This window comes from Nannospalax galili, unplaced genomic scaffold (genome assembly GCF_000622305.1).
Source record: "Nannospalax galili isolate Female #2095 unplaced genomic scaffold, S.galili_v1.0 scaffold2660, whole genome shotgun sequence".
Lineage (NCBI taxonomy): Eukaryota > Metazoa > Chordata > Mammalia > Rodentia > Spalacidae > Nannospalax > Nannospalax galili.
In genome coordinates this window covers 381,061-395,160 of record NW_008345902.1, presented here as the reverse complement: position 1 = coordinate 395,160, position 14,100 = coordinate 381,061, and the positions used below count along the sequence as shown (strand labels likewise).

Here is a 14,100-nt window from a genome sequence, read left to right as displayed (position 1 = left end):
TAAATGTATTATATTTGAGGAGGAAGCATGGAAATTTATGTATTGCTAGTTAGTAGAGGTGATAAACATTACCATCGAAATCTATCTGATGACTTTATAGACAAACGCAGGTGCCAAGGATCCAAGTGCAACTGATTATGACTAGTAATAGATACATACGAATTAGAGATGCATGCACTAACATCTCAGTGTTAGTAGAAAAAACAATAAGTGCTTCTTCAAGGAACAATATATTCTAAAATGAAATGGAGATCTTTAAAGGGTAAAAACTCATTCAATTTTATGTCTTGCAGGGCTTATACTGAGTTCAATATTGTATAGCTGTATTAATTCAAATGTGAACCTAGAAACTTATAGCCACTTGTGAAAGAGATGTACTCTTGCTCTGGAGTGTGTTACTGAATATGTTAAAGCTGTAATGAAATGCTTCTTCTAATCATGTAATTATTAAAATTTTTTTAAATGATTTTTAGAAAAAGAATTAGACTCAGCCAAAAAAAAAAAAGTCATTGTGGTAGCTGGGAGATGAGTGTATTATGCTATGCTTACTAAATCTGTATATTTAAGGTTTTTTTTTACATTGCAAAATCAAATATATACATAGTTTAGAGATTAGCACATCCCATATTTTCAACCAGTTTATTTTAGATGTTGAAAGTTCTGTCACCTAAATGACTCTATTTCTTCAACAAATAAAAGACATAAGAAAAGATGATTGTTATAAGTGGCCCATGAACTAAAGGTAGTGTGTAAACCCAGGCTGGGTCATCTTGATAGAATCAAGTTGGGTATTAGATAAAAATAATAACAATAATTGATTCTGAGGCTGGGTGTAGTGGCACTCACCTTTAATTCCAGCACTCAGGAGGCAGAGGCAGGTGGATAGCTGTGAAATTGAGGCCAGCCTGGGATGGTCTACCTAGCAAGATCTAAACTAGCTAGGGCTACATAGTGAAACCCTGTCTCAAAAAAAAAATTGTTTCTTTGGGATGGAGAGATGGCTTAGTGGTTTGAAGTACTGACTGCTCTTGCAGAGGACCTGGGTTCGATTCCTAGCATCCACATGGTGGCTAACAGCCATCCATAACTCCAGTTTCAGGGGATCCTTCTTCTGATCTTCTCAGACATTGCACCACATGGGTATACTTACATACATGCAGGCAATATACACAGACTCATAATAAATAAAATACTTTTAAAAACTGGTTCTTGGCCAGGCGTGGTGGCGCACGCCTTTAATCCCAGCACTCGGGAGGCAGAGACAGGCGGATCTCTGTGAGTTCAAGGCCAGCCTTGTCTACATAGTGAGTTCCAGGCCAGCTGGGGCTACAGGGAGACCCTGTCTCAAAAAAAGACCGAAAAAAAAAATTGGTTCTGGACTGAGGTGTAGCTCAGTGGCAGAGGGCCTGCCTAGCATGATCAGGGCACCACTAAAACAAAAATGGGCAGGAGAAATGGCTCAACAGTAAGAGCACTGACTGCTCTTGCAGAGGACCCAAGTTTGATTCCCAGCATACACAAGGCAGCTAAGAGCATAGGCTGTTGGAATCCCAGCACCCACATGATGGCTAACAACCATCTGTAACTCCAGTTCCAGGGGATCCGATACCTTCTTCTCTCCACTGTGGGCACTGCACAACATGAGTGCACTTACACACTTGTGGATATAACAGTCATACACATAAAATAAAAAAAAATTTGTCTTTTAGAGACAGGGTCTCCTTGTAGCCCCAGCTGTCCTGGAACTATGTAGACCAGGCTGGTCTTGAACTCATAGGGATCGGCCTGCCTCTGCCTCCCAAATGCTGGGACTACAGGCATGTGCCACCATGCCTGGCAATTTAAATAAAAAAAATAAACTCATGTTCTCTATGATTCCACTTATGAATATTCTCTAAATGACAATATTATAGAGATGGAGAACAGACTTGGTTGCCGATGTTAGGGATAAGGGAGTAGGAATAGGTGTGACCTACAGGGGCAACAGGAAGGAGTCTCTGGCGGAAGAGTCCTGCATCCTTTTCAGGTGGATGGAGCTACATGTGCATAGATAGCATGTATGTGTATACTCCCTGGACCAATGTCAAATTCCTGATGTTTATATTGTACTATAATTATGTAAGATGTTAACACTGAAGAAACTTGATGAAGAGCACATGGGACCACTTACTACTTTTGCAGATGTCTTTGACTTTATAAATGTTTTTAAAATAAAAAAAATTAAATATATCAAAAGTTATAATCATTTTAATTATAGTTCTAGTATAAGAAGAACAGACCAATGATAGAAAATATGGAGAATAAGCTGTATGCGTGTGTGTATGGTAAGTGTACAATGAAATGACACCAAACTCCACAAAATGGAAGGGTTATATAATGTCATGCTAGGAAAATTGACACTTTAAAGATGATGACAGAGTACAGCCTCTTGCCATACACAAATAATTTCCAGAAGAATGAGTGAATATAAGAAGTGGGGGACTGGGGCTGGAGAGGTGGCTCAGCAGTTATGAGCACTGGCTGCTCTTGAAGAAGACCCAGGTTCAATTCCTAGCACCTACATGGCAGCAAACAACCACTCATAACTCCAATTCCAGGGGGAATTCAACACCCTCTTCTGATCTTCACAGGGATATGGGGATTACACAACATGGATGCACTTACACACAGGCAATATGCTCATACACATAAAAAAAAAGTTGGGGGTGGGTGCTTATATAGCTCAATTGGTAGAGTACTCACCCTAGATTCTGTCCCCAGGACTTCATAAACTGGTCCTGGTACATGCAAGTAATCCCAGAACTTAGAAGGTGGAGGTAGGAGGATCAGAAGTTCATCCTCAGCTACATAGCAAATTCAAGGTCAGTTTGGGATGTGAATATTAATCTGATTTATCAATGAGGAGCATCTTTCTCAGCCTTGAATGAAAGAAAGGCATCACTAAGATGATATGGAAGGATGTGACTACATTTTATTCATTTATTTGTTTTTTTAATTTTATGTGTATGAGTGTATCATCTGCATGTATGTAAGTGCATCTGTGTCATGCAGAGTCCACGAAGGTCAGAAGAGGACATCAGATCCCCAGGAACTGGAGTTATGGACAACTGTTAGTGGCATGTGGATGATGGGAACTGAACTCAGGTCCCCTGCAAGAGCAGCCAGTGCCCTTAACTAATGAGCCATCTCTCCAGCCCCATATTGGTTACTTTTTTTTAAGACACTGTCTTCCTGTAGCCCCAGCTGGCCTGGAACTCACTATGTAGACAGGCTGGCCTCAATCTCACAGTCGCCTACCTCTGCCTCTCAAGTGCTGGGATTAAAGGCATGTGCCACCATGCCTGGTTGTGACTACTCTTTAAAAACATCTCCCCAGGACCTGGAGAGATGACTCAGTGGTTAAGAGTACCAGTGGTTCTTGCAGAGGACCCAGGTTCAATTATTAGCACCCACATGGCAGCTAACAACTGTCCGTAACTCCAGTTCCAGGGACTCTGATGCCTTCTTCTGATCTTTACAGGTATTGTACCACACAGGTGCCTTAAACATATGCAGGCAATACACTCGTACACATTAAATAAATAAATAAAAAGAAAAAAGAATTTTGGTCTTTTTGAGACAGGGTATCCCTGTAGACCCAGCTGTCCTGGAACTCACTATATAGACCAGATAAATAAAATATTTTTTAAAATATTTTTATTATTGGGGCTGGAGAGATGGCTCAGTGGTTAAGAACACTGGTTGTTCTTGCAGAAGACCTGGGTTCAAATTCCAGCACCCACATGGCAGCTAACAACTGTCCATAACTCCAGTCCCAGGGTATCTGACAGCCTCTTCTGACCTCTGCAGCATTGCACAACATGGGTGCACTTATCTACATGCAGGCAATACACGCATACACATAAAATTAGAAAATAAATAAAAATTAAAATATTTTGATTTTTATGTGTATGAGTGTATTGCGTGCATGTAAGTGAGTGCACCCATGTTGTGCAATGCTGCAGAGGTCAGAAGAGGGCTTCGGATTCCCCTGGAACTGGAGTCAAGGATGGTTTGTAGCCACCATGTGAGTGCTGGGAATCGAACCCAGGTCCTCTGCAAGAGCAGTCAGTGCTCTTAACTGCTGAGCCATCTCTCCAGCCCCAAATAAAATATTTTTAAAAATGTCCCCAAGTTGGTCATGATGGTTCATGCCTATAATCTCACCAGTCAGGAGGCAGAGCTAGGAGTCCCTTGAGTTCCAATCCAGATATGACTAGAGATCCTATCCCAAACAAAACAAAGGGTACACACCTACACACACACACACACACACACACACACACACACACACCCCACAAAAATCTTGAGCATTGTAAAATCAAAAGAAATAGTGAAAAAAAATTGTAGATAGGCACGATGACTCATGCCTGCAATCCCAGCACTTGGGAGGCAGACACTGAAGGATCTTTGACACCAGCCTGGACTTCATAATAAGATCCTGTCTCAAGAAAAATAATGTTACTTGGCATTGAAGCACACAATTTAAATCCCAGAACTCAGGCATGTCTCTGTGAGTTCAAGGTCAGCCTGGTCTACATAGAGAGTTTTAGGCCAACCAGGGCCACACAGTGAAACCCTGTCTCAAAATAAATATATATGAGAGGCCAGAGTAATATCTCAAATATCATATGGCATATGGTAATTAAAAGTACCAGATTGGTGGAACTAACCTTCTTGGATGTTTAACATCCATACTTTGAAGCCTATACTAATTTGGTCAGAGGGACATAAAGAACAGTTTTTGCTCCTTGCCCTCCTAGGTCAACTAAGTTCCAGGGGACTATGAGCATCTCTCACAATGTCCTGTAACTGTGGTGAGTCACCTGTCCTCTTGATCAAGGACACCATAGGGACCCCACCAGATGGACCTGAATCAGTGTCCAGTCTACAAAGAGGAGGGTCAACACAGAGGAAACATTTTCTCCATGCTTCCAAGCAAAGCCAACCAAGGTCGAGTAGGACCTTTGACTTACCTTCACATAGACAGAACTGGTAAAATAGAGCCAGGGGCTCCACCCAAGCCCATATTACCCCTGAGGGACAGATCCTCAAATGACCTTAAGAGTAAAAATAAATTGGTTTATCTGGGCCAACTGTAGGGTCTTAAACACCCAAAAGGAAAGTATAACCAAAGATTAATGGGGTCAATATAATTTTTTAAGAGTCCCTTATGTATAGCTAAAGGCTACATAACAAGAAACAATGCCAGACAGGAGATACCTTCCTTTGAGTTATTGGCCAGGGTGGCCCAAAAGACTCCCAGACAGTAACCCAACATAGAACTGGCAAACTGAACACCAGACCCCAATCTTATCTAAAGGAATACTGACAACTGATTGCTGCTAGATGAGGAAGAGCTGATCTTCCTAAAACAAGGATCACTAGATAGGCTTACTAGATTCAGCAAACAAACAAGAACTGGGGAATGGCTGGGGGTGCGAACAACACAGTGGACAGTAACAGGGATGACTGAGTATATGGGCTCCAGTGTATGGGACGGGGGAGGCTATGGGAGGGTGCCATTTGGGAAATGGGTATATAAATGAATAAGATTGTGTGGGATGTTCTGTATGATATACACAAAAATTCAACAAAGTTTTTAAAAAAAGACATTTGAGGAGGAAGCATAAAAATTTACTTCATGTTAAATAGTAGAAGTGATAAAACGTTACCAGTGAAATCTACCTGATGACTTTATATCCATACTCAGGTACTAAGGATCTGAGTGTAACCGACTGTGACTAGTAATAATTAGATATGTAGAGATTAAAGACACATGTGCAAACATCTAAGTGCTAGTAGCATTAAAAGTGTAGGAAACAGCATATTTTAAAACAAAATGGAGATTTTCTTTAAAGGGTAAAAACATTCAATTTTATGTCTTGCAGAGTTTATACTAAGTTCAATATTGTATAACTGTATTAATTCAACTGTGAACCTAAAAATTTACAGCCACTTTTGAAAGAGATGTATCCTTGCTCTGGAATATGTTACTAAATATGTTAAAGATGTAATGAAATGCTTCTTCTAATCATGTGGTTATTAAATTTTTAAAAAATTAAAAAATATATCAGGTACTCTGGGCACTGTAGAAATACCTTTCTTGGAGGCAGCTTGACAATATGGGTTCTGTAACCCCCCCAATAGTTGCCCTATTGAACAATCTGTGTGATCTCCCCTTGAATAGGGTGGAACTTACCCAAAGGATGAGGGACAATGCTGCGGTTAGAGTATTAGTTGACTTGACTTTAGCTTAATCAGAATGGAGATGATGTGGGTGGACACAACCTACTAGAGAAGACTTTAAAAAGTCACAGGCAAGCCGGGCACGGTGGCACACACCTTTAATCCCAGCACTCAGGAGGCAGAGGCAGGCAGATCTCTGTGAGTTTAAGGCCAGCCTGGTCTACATAGTGAGTTCCAGGACAGCTGGGGCTACAGGGAGACGCTGTCTCAAAAAGACAAAAAAAAAAAGTCACAGGCAGGGACTGGAGAGATGGCTCAGTGATTAAGAGCACTTGCTGCTCTTCCAGAGGACCACATTCAGTTCGTAACACCTATGTCAGACAACCTGTAACTCTACCACCAGGGAATTCAACATCTTTTCTGGCATCCATGGGTAATCAATCACCCACATGTGACATACATACATGCATACATATAAATTAAAATAAATCTTTTTTTTAAATCACAGGCAAGGGCCAGTGAGATGACTCAATTGGCAAATATACTTGTTGCCAAGCCTGAGTTTGATCCCTGAGCACCACGTGGTGGAAAGAAGAGAAACAATTCCAGCAAGTTGTCCTCTGACCTTTACATGCACGCCATTTGTACTTGACCCCCCCACCCCGCCAAATAAATGAAAATACAGTTTAAATTTTTTAAGAAAAATCACGGCAAGCTGTGTGGTAGTACATAACCTATAACTTCAACACTCTGGACGCTGAGGCAGAGGGATCCCCTTGAGTTTGAAGCTAGCCAGAGCTACATAACAACCAGAGCTACATAACAAGAACTGTTTCAAATACAGCAAAAATCACCGGCAGAGGTTGCAGGCTTCTGGAAGCTCCCAATAACTCCCTGACCATAACTTGCAGGAAAGGGGGACTTCAATACTTGAACCACAAAGAAACCCTGACCCTAATCCAATCTGCACATAAGAATATAGTCTCAGATCCTGAGCAGAGTCCTAGCCAAGCTATGTCTGAATTCCTGGGTAACTGAGACTGTGATACTGTAAATATAAGTGCTGACTGAAGCCACCAAGTTTGTGGAAGTTTGTTATACAGTTAACAGGAAACTAGGTCTGGTGTGGTTGAGTATGCCTTTGAGCCCAGTACTCAGGAGGCAGAGGCAGGCAGATCATAAATATGAGGCTAACCTGATCTACATAGCAATTTCCAGGCCAGCCAGTGCTATATAGTGAGACCCTGTCTCAAAAACAAACAAAAACCAATGAAATAAAAAATAAAATGGGCAAAAATGCTCATAACAGAGATTGCTTTTCTCAACTTATGGTCTTGGTCTGGTTTTGAGGCAGGGTCAGGGTCTCATGTATTCTAGACTGACCTCAAACTCCCTATAATGCAGCCAACTATAACCTTGAACTCCTGATATTCCTGCCTTTCCTTCTCTCAGCATGTGCTACCACACATAGCTCACTTTTGGCAGAAATATAAATTGATACATTTGGGGGGGTGTGTGCTGGAAAATGAGCATGCTAAGCATTCAATGTACCACTAAACTGCATCCCCAGTTCCAATATAATATGAGATGGGTCTCTTAGCGAACTCAGGCTGGCTATTAACTCATGAATGCTGAGATTACAGACATGTGCCACCATCTCCCCTTCCCCCAACCCAATTTGACAATATTTCCCAAAATTTGAAGTTACCCAATCTGACCCAGAGGTTCTACTTCTATTAATTTGCCCAATAAGCATAAATTGTGATGGTTAATATGGTCAACCTAATAGGCTCTTTAATCACCTAGATGGCAAACCTCTGGGCATGTCTGTGAAGAAGTTTCTAGATTGGAGTAACTAAGATAATGCTCATCTTAAATGTGGGTGGCACTACTCCATGGCCCTGGGACCCAAGGTAGAGAAAAAGGAGAAAGCAAGTGGAGCTCTAGCCTTTGTCTCTCCTTCTTGACTAGAGACACAATATAACCAACTGTCTCATGTTCCTACAGCCACATCTTACCCACCATGATGAACTGTCACCCTTCATAAACTGGAAGCCAAAATAAATCCTTTGTTTTTTTTCAGACACTGGGTCACAGAAATGAGAAAAAGGTAACTAATACACACACGCACACACACATATACAAACACATATGCAACAAAAAAGATAAAAATTAGAAATGAGCTGTATATACCAGAAGGAGTAGGTTACATAAAGTATGGGAAGCCCAGACAAGCCTAGAGGCCAGGGCTGTGTGTATACATTGGTCATAGCCCAGCACAGAGTGGAAAAACCGCTTTCTCTGCTGTGGATGGTGTAGGCACATGAAATACCTGGAAGCATAAGAACCAAGCATGTGCAATGCTAAAATCTATACCTATTACTTCTGTTATTTTTATATGATTTTGTATGGTGGTAGTTGGGGGATTGAACCTAGGGCTTCATGTGTGCTAGATAATGCATTATTTTGTATTTAAAAACTCAACCTCAGCTGGGCGTGGTGGCACACGCCTGCAGTCCCAACACTTGGGAGGCAGAGGCAGGTGGATCTCTGTGAGTTCAAGGCCAGCCTGGTCTACATAGTGAGTTCCAGGACAGCTGGGGCCACAGGGAGACCCTGCTTCAAAAAGACCACACACACACAAAAAAACTCAACCTCAGGTCTGGAGTGATGGCTCAGAGGTTAAGAGCACTGGGTGCTCTTGCAGAGGACCCAGGTTCAAATCCCAGCACTTACATACATGCAGACAACGATTCATACACACACACACACACACACACACACACACACACAAACTGCTTAAGTTGTCTTAACATTTATTTGCTTACTTGTTCTTTTTTTTTTTCAGGCTGACCTTGAACTCACAGAGATCCACCTGCCTCTGCCTCCTGAGTGCTGGGATTAAAGGCGTGTGCCACCACACCCAGCTGATTTATTAATATATACTTTATAATCAATGGAAATAGTGAATCTGCCCATTTAACAATAATGCAAAATATGATAAATGTAGTTTTTTGCTTAATGATAAGAAAAAGGAGCTGGGCATTAAAAGTGCATGCCTTTAATCCTAGCACTTGGGAGGCAGAGGCAGGTGAATATCTATGAGTTTGTAGGCAACCTGGTCTACATAGAGTTCCAGATCATCCAGGGCTACATAAGTAAGATCCTGTCTGCAAAAAAAAAAAAAAAAAGAAGAAAAAGGAAGGGCACTCTTGCTGCCTGGTACAGGTCATGGGTCATTTAGTGTTAGTTAAAAATAAATCAGGCTGGAGCTAGGGATGTAGCTTAGTTACAGAATGACTGCCTAGCATGCACAAAACCCAGGTTTGATTTCTGGCACCACATAGACCAGACATTGTGTCACATTCCTTTAATGCCAACACTCAAGGGGTGGGGGTGGGGGGGTCAGAAGTTCAAGGTCATCCTCAACTATATAGTAAATTTGAGGCCAGCCTGGGCTACATGAGAAACTGTCTCAAAGATAACTAATATAGTGAAACAAGACTATAATGCAGCATCAATGGTAGAGGAGCTCCCCTGTGAGGGCCTGGGTACCAGCATTTCTGTCTGCCACCTAAGTAGCCTTGGTTAGGTGGTTTAACTGCTCTGTGCCTGTTTCTGTAAAAACATAGGTCATAGGAACCTATGGGAGAAGTAGTTGTGTGCCATTATTTCCTGGTTTTCTAGGGCTCAAAACATCTGGCATAGGAGGAAACTCAGTAAAAGTCATCATTGGGCTGGTAAGATGGCTCAGGGGGAAGAGCTCTTGCTACCAAGCCCAACAACCTGTTAGATCCCCATTATTAACATGGTAGAAGGAGAGGTCTCTCAAAAGTACTCCAACCTCCACATGCATGCCATGGCACGTGTATCCCTTACACACACAAATAAATATAATTTTAAAAAACGTTGTTAAGAGGCTGGAGAGATGGCTCAAGCGATTCTTAGAGGACTTGGGCTCACTTCCCAGCACCCACATGGCAGCTAACAACCATCCTTAACTCTAGTTCCAAGAGATCTGACACCCTCTTCTGACCTCTGTGGATAATGCACAACACAGGTGCACTTACACATATGCAGGCAATACATTCATACACACAAAATTTTAAAAAAATCAGTTGGCCGGGCATGGTGGCACATGCCTGTAGTCCCAGCACTTGGGAGGCAGAGGCAGGCAGATCTCTGTGAGTTCAAGGCCAGCCTGGTCTACATGGTGAATTCCAGGATAGCTGGGGCCACAGGGAGACCCTGTCTCAAAAAGACCAAAAAAAAATCAGTTAAAAATAAAGTCATTGGGGCTGGAGAGATGGCTCAGCGGTTAATAACCCTGTTCTTGCAGAAAACCCAGGTTCGAATCCCAGCACCCACATGGCAGCTAACAACTGCCCGTAACTCCAGTTCCAGGGGATCCAACAGCCTCTTCTGTCCTCCGTGGGCATTGCACGACATGAGTACACTTACTTACATGCAGGCAATACATGCATACACATAAAAATATTTAAAATTTTTTTAAAGCCATTATAAGCCGGGTGTGGTGGTGCATGCCTGTAGTCCCAGCACTTGGGAGGCAGAGGCAGGCGGATCTCTGTGAGTTCAAGGCCAGCCTGGTCTACATAGTGAGTTCCAGGTCAGCTGGGGCTATAGGAAGACCCTGTCTCAAAAAGTAAAATAGAGCCATTATCACTGCCAACTTTATTATACTGTGTAACTGGGCTCATCAGGTATCAAGAAGGAAATGAGTAGCAAAGTCATGTAACCAGTGTCATTGTGTTTTTGTGAAAAGCAAGTGAGATGATTGTTTCATGTACACACAGATGTACAGAGACCTCTCTAGAGGGCTCCCACAGGTCAAAGTACCTGCCCAGCATTGGCACAGGAAGCCCAAGGAAGACCTCTGTGTATTTAATATTTGACATAACCTGCAGCTTTGCAGAGTTTATACACTCCCTGTAACCTTAGTGTGTAAAACTGTGGGCAATATCAGAAATGCCTATTTCTAGAGCATTATGATCCATAAAATTCTGAAAAGAAAGCTTTTATAAGTCAGAATTTTTTGCAGCCTAAAAACCCTACAAAACCCTAACCTGAGATAGACTGCCCTTTCATGTCTTCTCCCCGTATCTCTCAATCTGAAGCTGTTCTGCACTCATGAAATCTAGAGTCTCTCCTGTTTCTTCCCTGCAAGAGTACATCCAGTACTCAGCCTGCCCCACTGAGTTGTGAATCCATTTGAGTGTCGAATTGTTAGGCACAGTCTCTTTTTCTGCTGGCCATGAATCTAAGTCCTTTACCGTGAGCTAAGATAGGCCTTGTCTACATTGTGGAAGAAGTTTCCAAGTTTCTACACACCCACTAAATGGATGGATGTTTTCTTCCCTCTAGAGAAACCTGATACAAAACAAAAGTCAAGCAAGAAGAAAACTGTCATTCCGCAGATCATCATCACGCGAGCCTCAAATGAGATGCTAGTCAGCTATGGCCTCCCTGAAAGTGAAGAACAGAGAACCATTCGGGAACATGCTGATTGGGGCCCTTATTACCGACACAGGAGCCCCAGCACAATAGCAGCCTATGGTCTACCCAGCAAAGAATAAATGAGAGCTCCCAGTAGCTGTGATTGTTTACACAGTCTGGCTATGCTGACAGAAGGGCCACCCCACCTTATCAGGGAGCTGAATGTTCTCCTCCAGTCTGTGAGGTCTTGTCTCAATGTACATTCGTCTTATTTTCCTCAGAGCCAATGGCAGCTTGACAGGGAAGAGAGTGGCTGGTTCAGAAAGTACATTTCGAGGTCCTAAAGGTTTAACTAGCATGTCTCTATTAGAAATAGCTGACCATTAAGTGGTGGAGAACAGGCAGTAGTTCACACTGTGAATGAGGTGGGCACTGAAAATATTTTCTACTTGTTTCTAAGGATGTGTGGTATAAGCACTTGGAGGTTGGTGAATGCCATGCCCTCAAATTAGTCAAGAGTCTGAGGTAAGGATTGCTGTGAGTTCAAGGCTGACCTGAGCTACATAGACCAACCCAAATTTATCCTTGCCTCAAAAAAAAAAAAAAAAAAAAAAAAAACAATCTGTGGCTTCAGCTCAGTGGTAGAGCACTTGCCTCGCATTGTGAGGCTAGGTTCAGTCTTTACCATCACAAAAATCATTTGCAAAATCATTTAGTTTATATATATGAATACATACATAAAACTAGGCTAGGCTAGTCTGAGAACTAAGCTTCAAGTTCTAGAACAGAGAGGCCTCAAGACTTATGGGCTCTTAGCTTGTCTGAATTAAAGGCTCTAAAGAATGTAGTTGGTCCTTGGGTCAGGGAAGACTGCTGGGGGACTTAAGATGTTGGCAGTGGCCTATGGATTCTGTCCTGTCTTTCTGGCCTCATGGATAAGGTCTCCCTATAGCAAAGGATCACTTAGAATGCCAAGCATGCTGCCATCAGATGGCTTTTCAGGTGACTCCTTTACTAGCAACCTCCAGGTCAGGCTGTTGCTTGAGAGAATGTCCTACCCTGTCTAGTCTCACGCATGTGATATAGTAATAGTGTATTCATCAGTTTTTCATATTGGTTGGCCTCTGTGGGCTAAACCAACCCAAGAGGTGTGTGCCCACCAGGATCACAAACACAACCTTCTCCTGTGCTAGGGTGAGGGGGACATGCCAACAGTTTCTAATATGTACATCAGGTTTATCTAATTTATAAAACATATACAGAAGTCTTATTTTTTAATTTTATGTGTATGTGTGTATTGTTTGCATGTGAGTGTACCTGTGTCATGCAGTGCCCTCAGAGGACAGAAGAGGGCGTCAGGTTCCCTGGAACTGAGGATGGTTGTTAAGTTGCCATATGGGTGCTGGGATTCAAACCCGGGCCTTCTGCAAGAACAGCCAGTGCTCTTTACTGCTGAGCCATCTCCAGCCCAGAAGTCTTATTTTTTATATATGTTAGAAACTTGCTACTGAAAGCCTGTTTTGTTTTGAGATAGTCTGGCTATGCATCCCATTCTCCTTGAACTCACAATTTTCCTGCCTCAGCCCCCTGAGTACCACAACATCCAAACAGATTGCTTAGCATTAACCTTAGTGCCCACATGGGCCTGGGCTCTTGGCACTTGGAAGCAGGAAAAGCTTATTTTCCCAATCTTTAACTGAGTCCACAAGGAATTGTAGACAAATGGTGTTCTGAGTTCCATTACACAGAACACAAAGAAGGAGTACAGTCTCAACAGGACCTCTTGGGTTCATTCTGTTCTGTACTGGCCAAGTACACTTATGTCTTCCCAGCTGTTACCCAAGCCAGGCAACCTTCTCCAACCCAGGAAGACAAATGTGGAGTGGAGAGGAAGAACAGGAAATGCAACTCCTTATTTCCTTGTGTATGATGTACACCTCTCATGCACAAGGCTCTAGTATTGTCCATGGCTAGAAATGGGGATGAGGATGGTCTCACAAAGGACTTGGCTTCCATGAGCTGGCTTTCAGGGATTGCCTCCTGCTCCCCAGCGACCGTCACAAAGCACAGCTGCCTCTCACAAAGCAAGCTGCCTCTCAGTAGAGCATAAAGCACTGCTGATCTGCTGGAATTGCTCTCACTGAAATGGGAGGTATGGGGAAATATTTTAAAATGAAGTATTCAGGAGAGGATTTTCTTCTAGCTGGTTAGAACCAATGTGAACCTTCCGTAGGTTTGGCTAGCGGTGGTAGTTTGAGTTTTGCTACTAGATTTCAACAGGGAAGCAAACGGGAAAAATGCTGCCCTGATCGTGAGCCTCACACCCAGGGCCCTATACTACTCGACTGCAGACCTCCCTGCATCAGAAGAGCTCTGAGGCTTCCTGAGTGAAGCGAGGGCGGTGTCTACTGTGGTCAC

The 14,100-nt window shown here is 42.6% G+C and overlaps 1 protein-coding gene across 3 annotated transcripts in view; it reads left to right on the top strand.

Moving 5' to 3' along the window:
* Spata33 (spermatogenesis associated 33) overlaps window positions 1-12,300 on the top strand; it is a 16,684-nt gene extending 4,384 nt beyond the window's left edge. For 2 of the 3 annotated variants that reach the window (XM_008842168.3, XM_029567836.1), the window contains exon 3: window positions 11,611-12,300. In XM_008842168.3, coding sequence (XP_008840390.1) covers window positions 11,611-11,822 — 212 coding nt within the window. In that variant the 3' untranslated portion in view covers window positions 11,823-12,300. Of the gene's footprint in view, window positions 1-8,311; window positions 8,339-11,610 lie in introns of all 3 variants that reach the window. The other variant, XM_017800352.2, reaches the window with a different exon arrangement.
* Window positions 12,301-14,100: the final 1,800 nt, after the last annotated feature.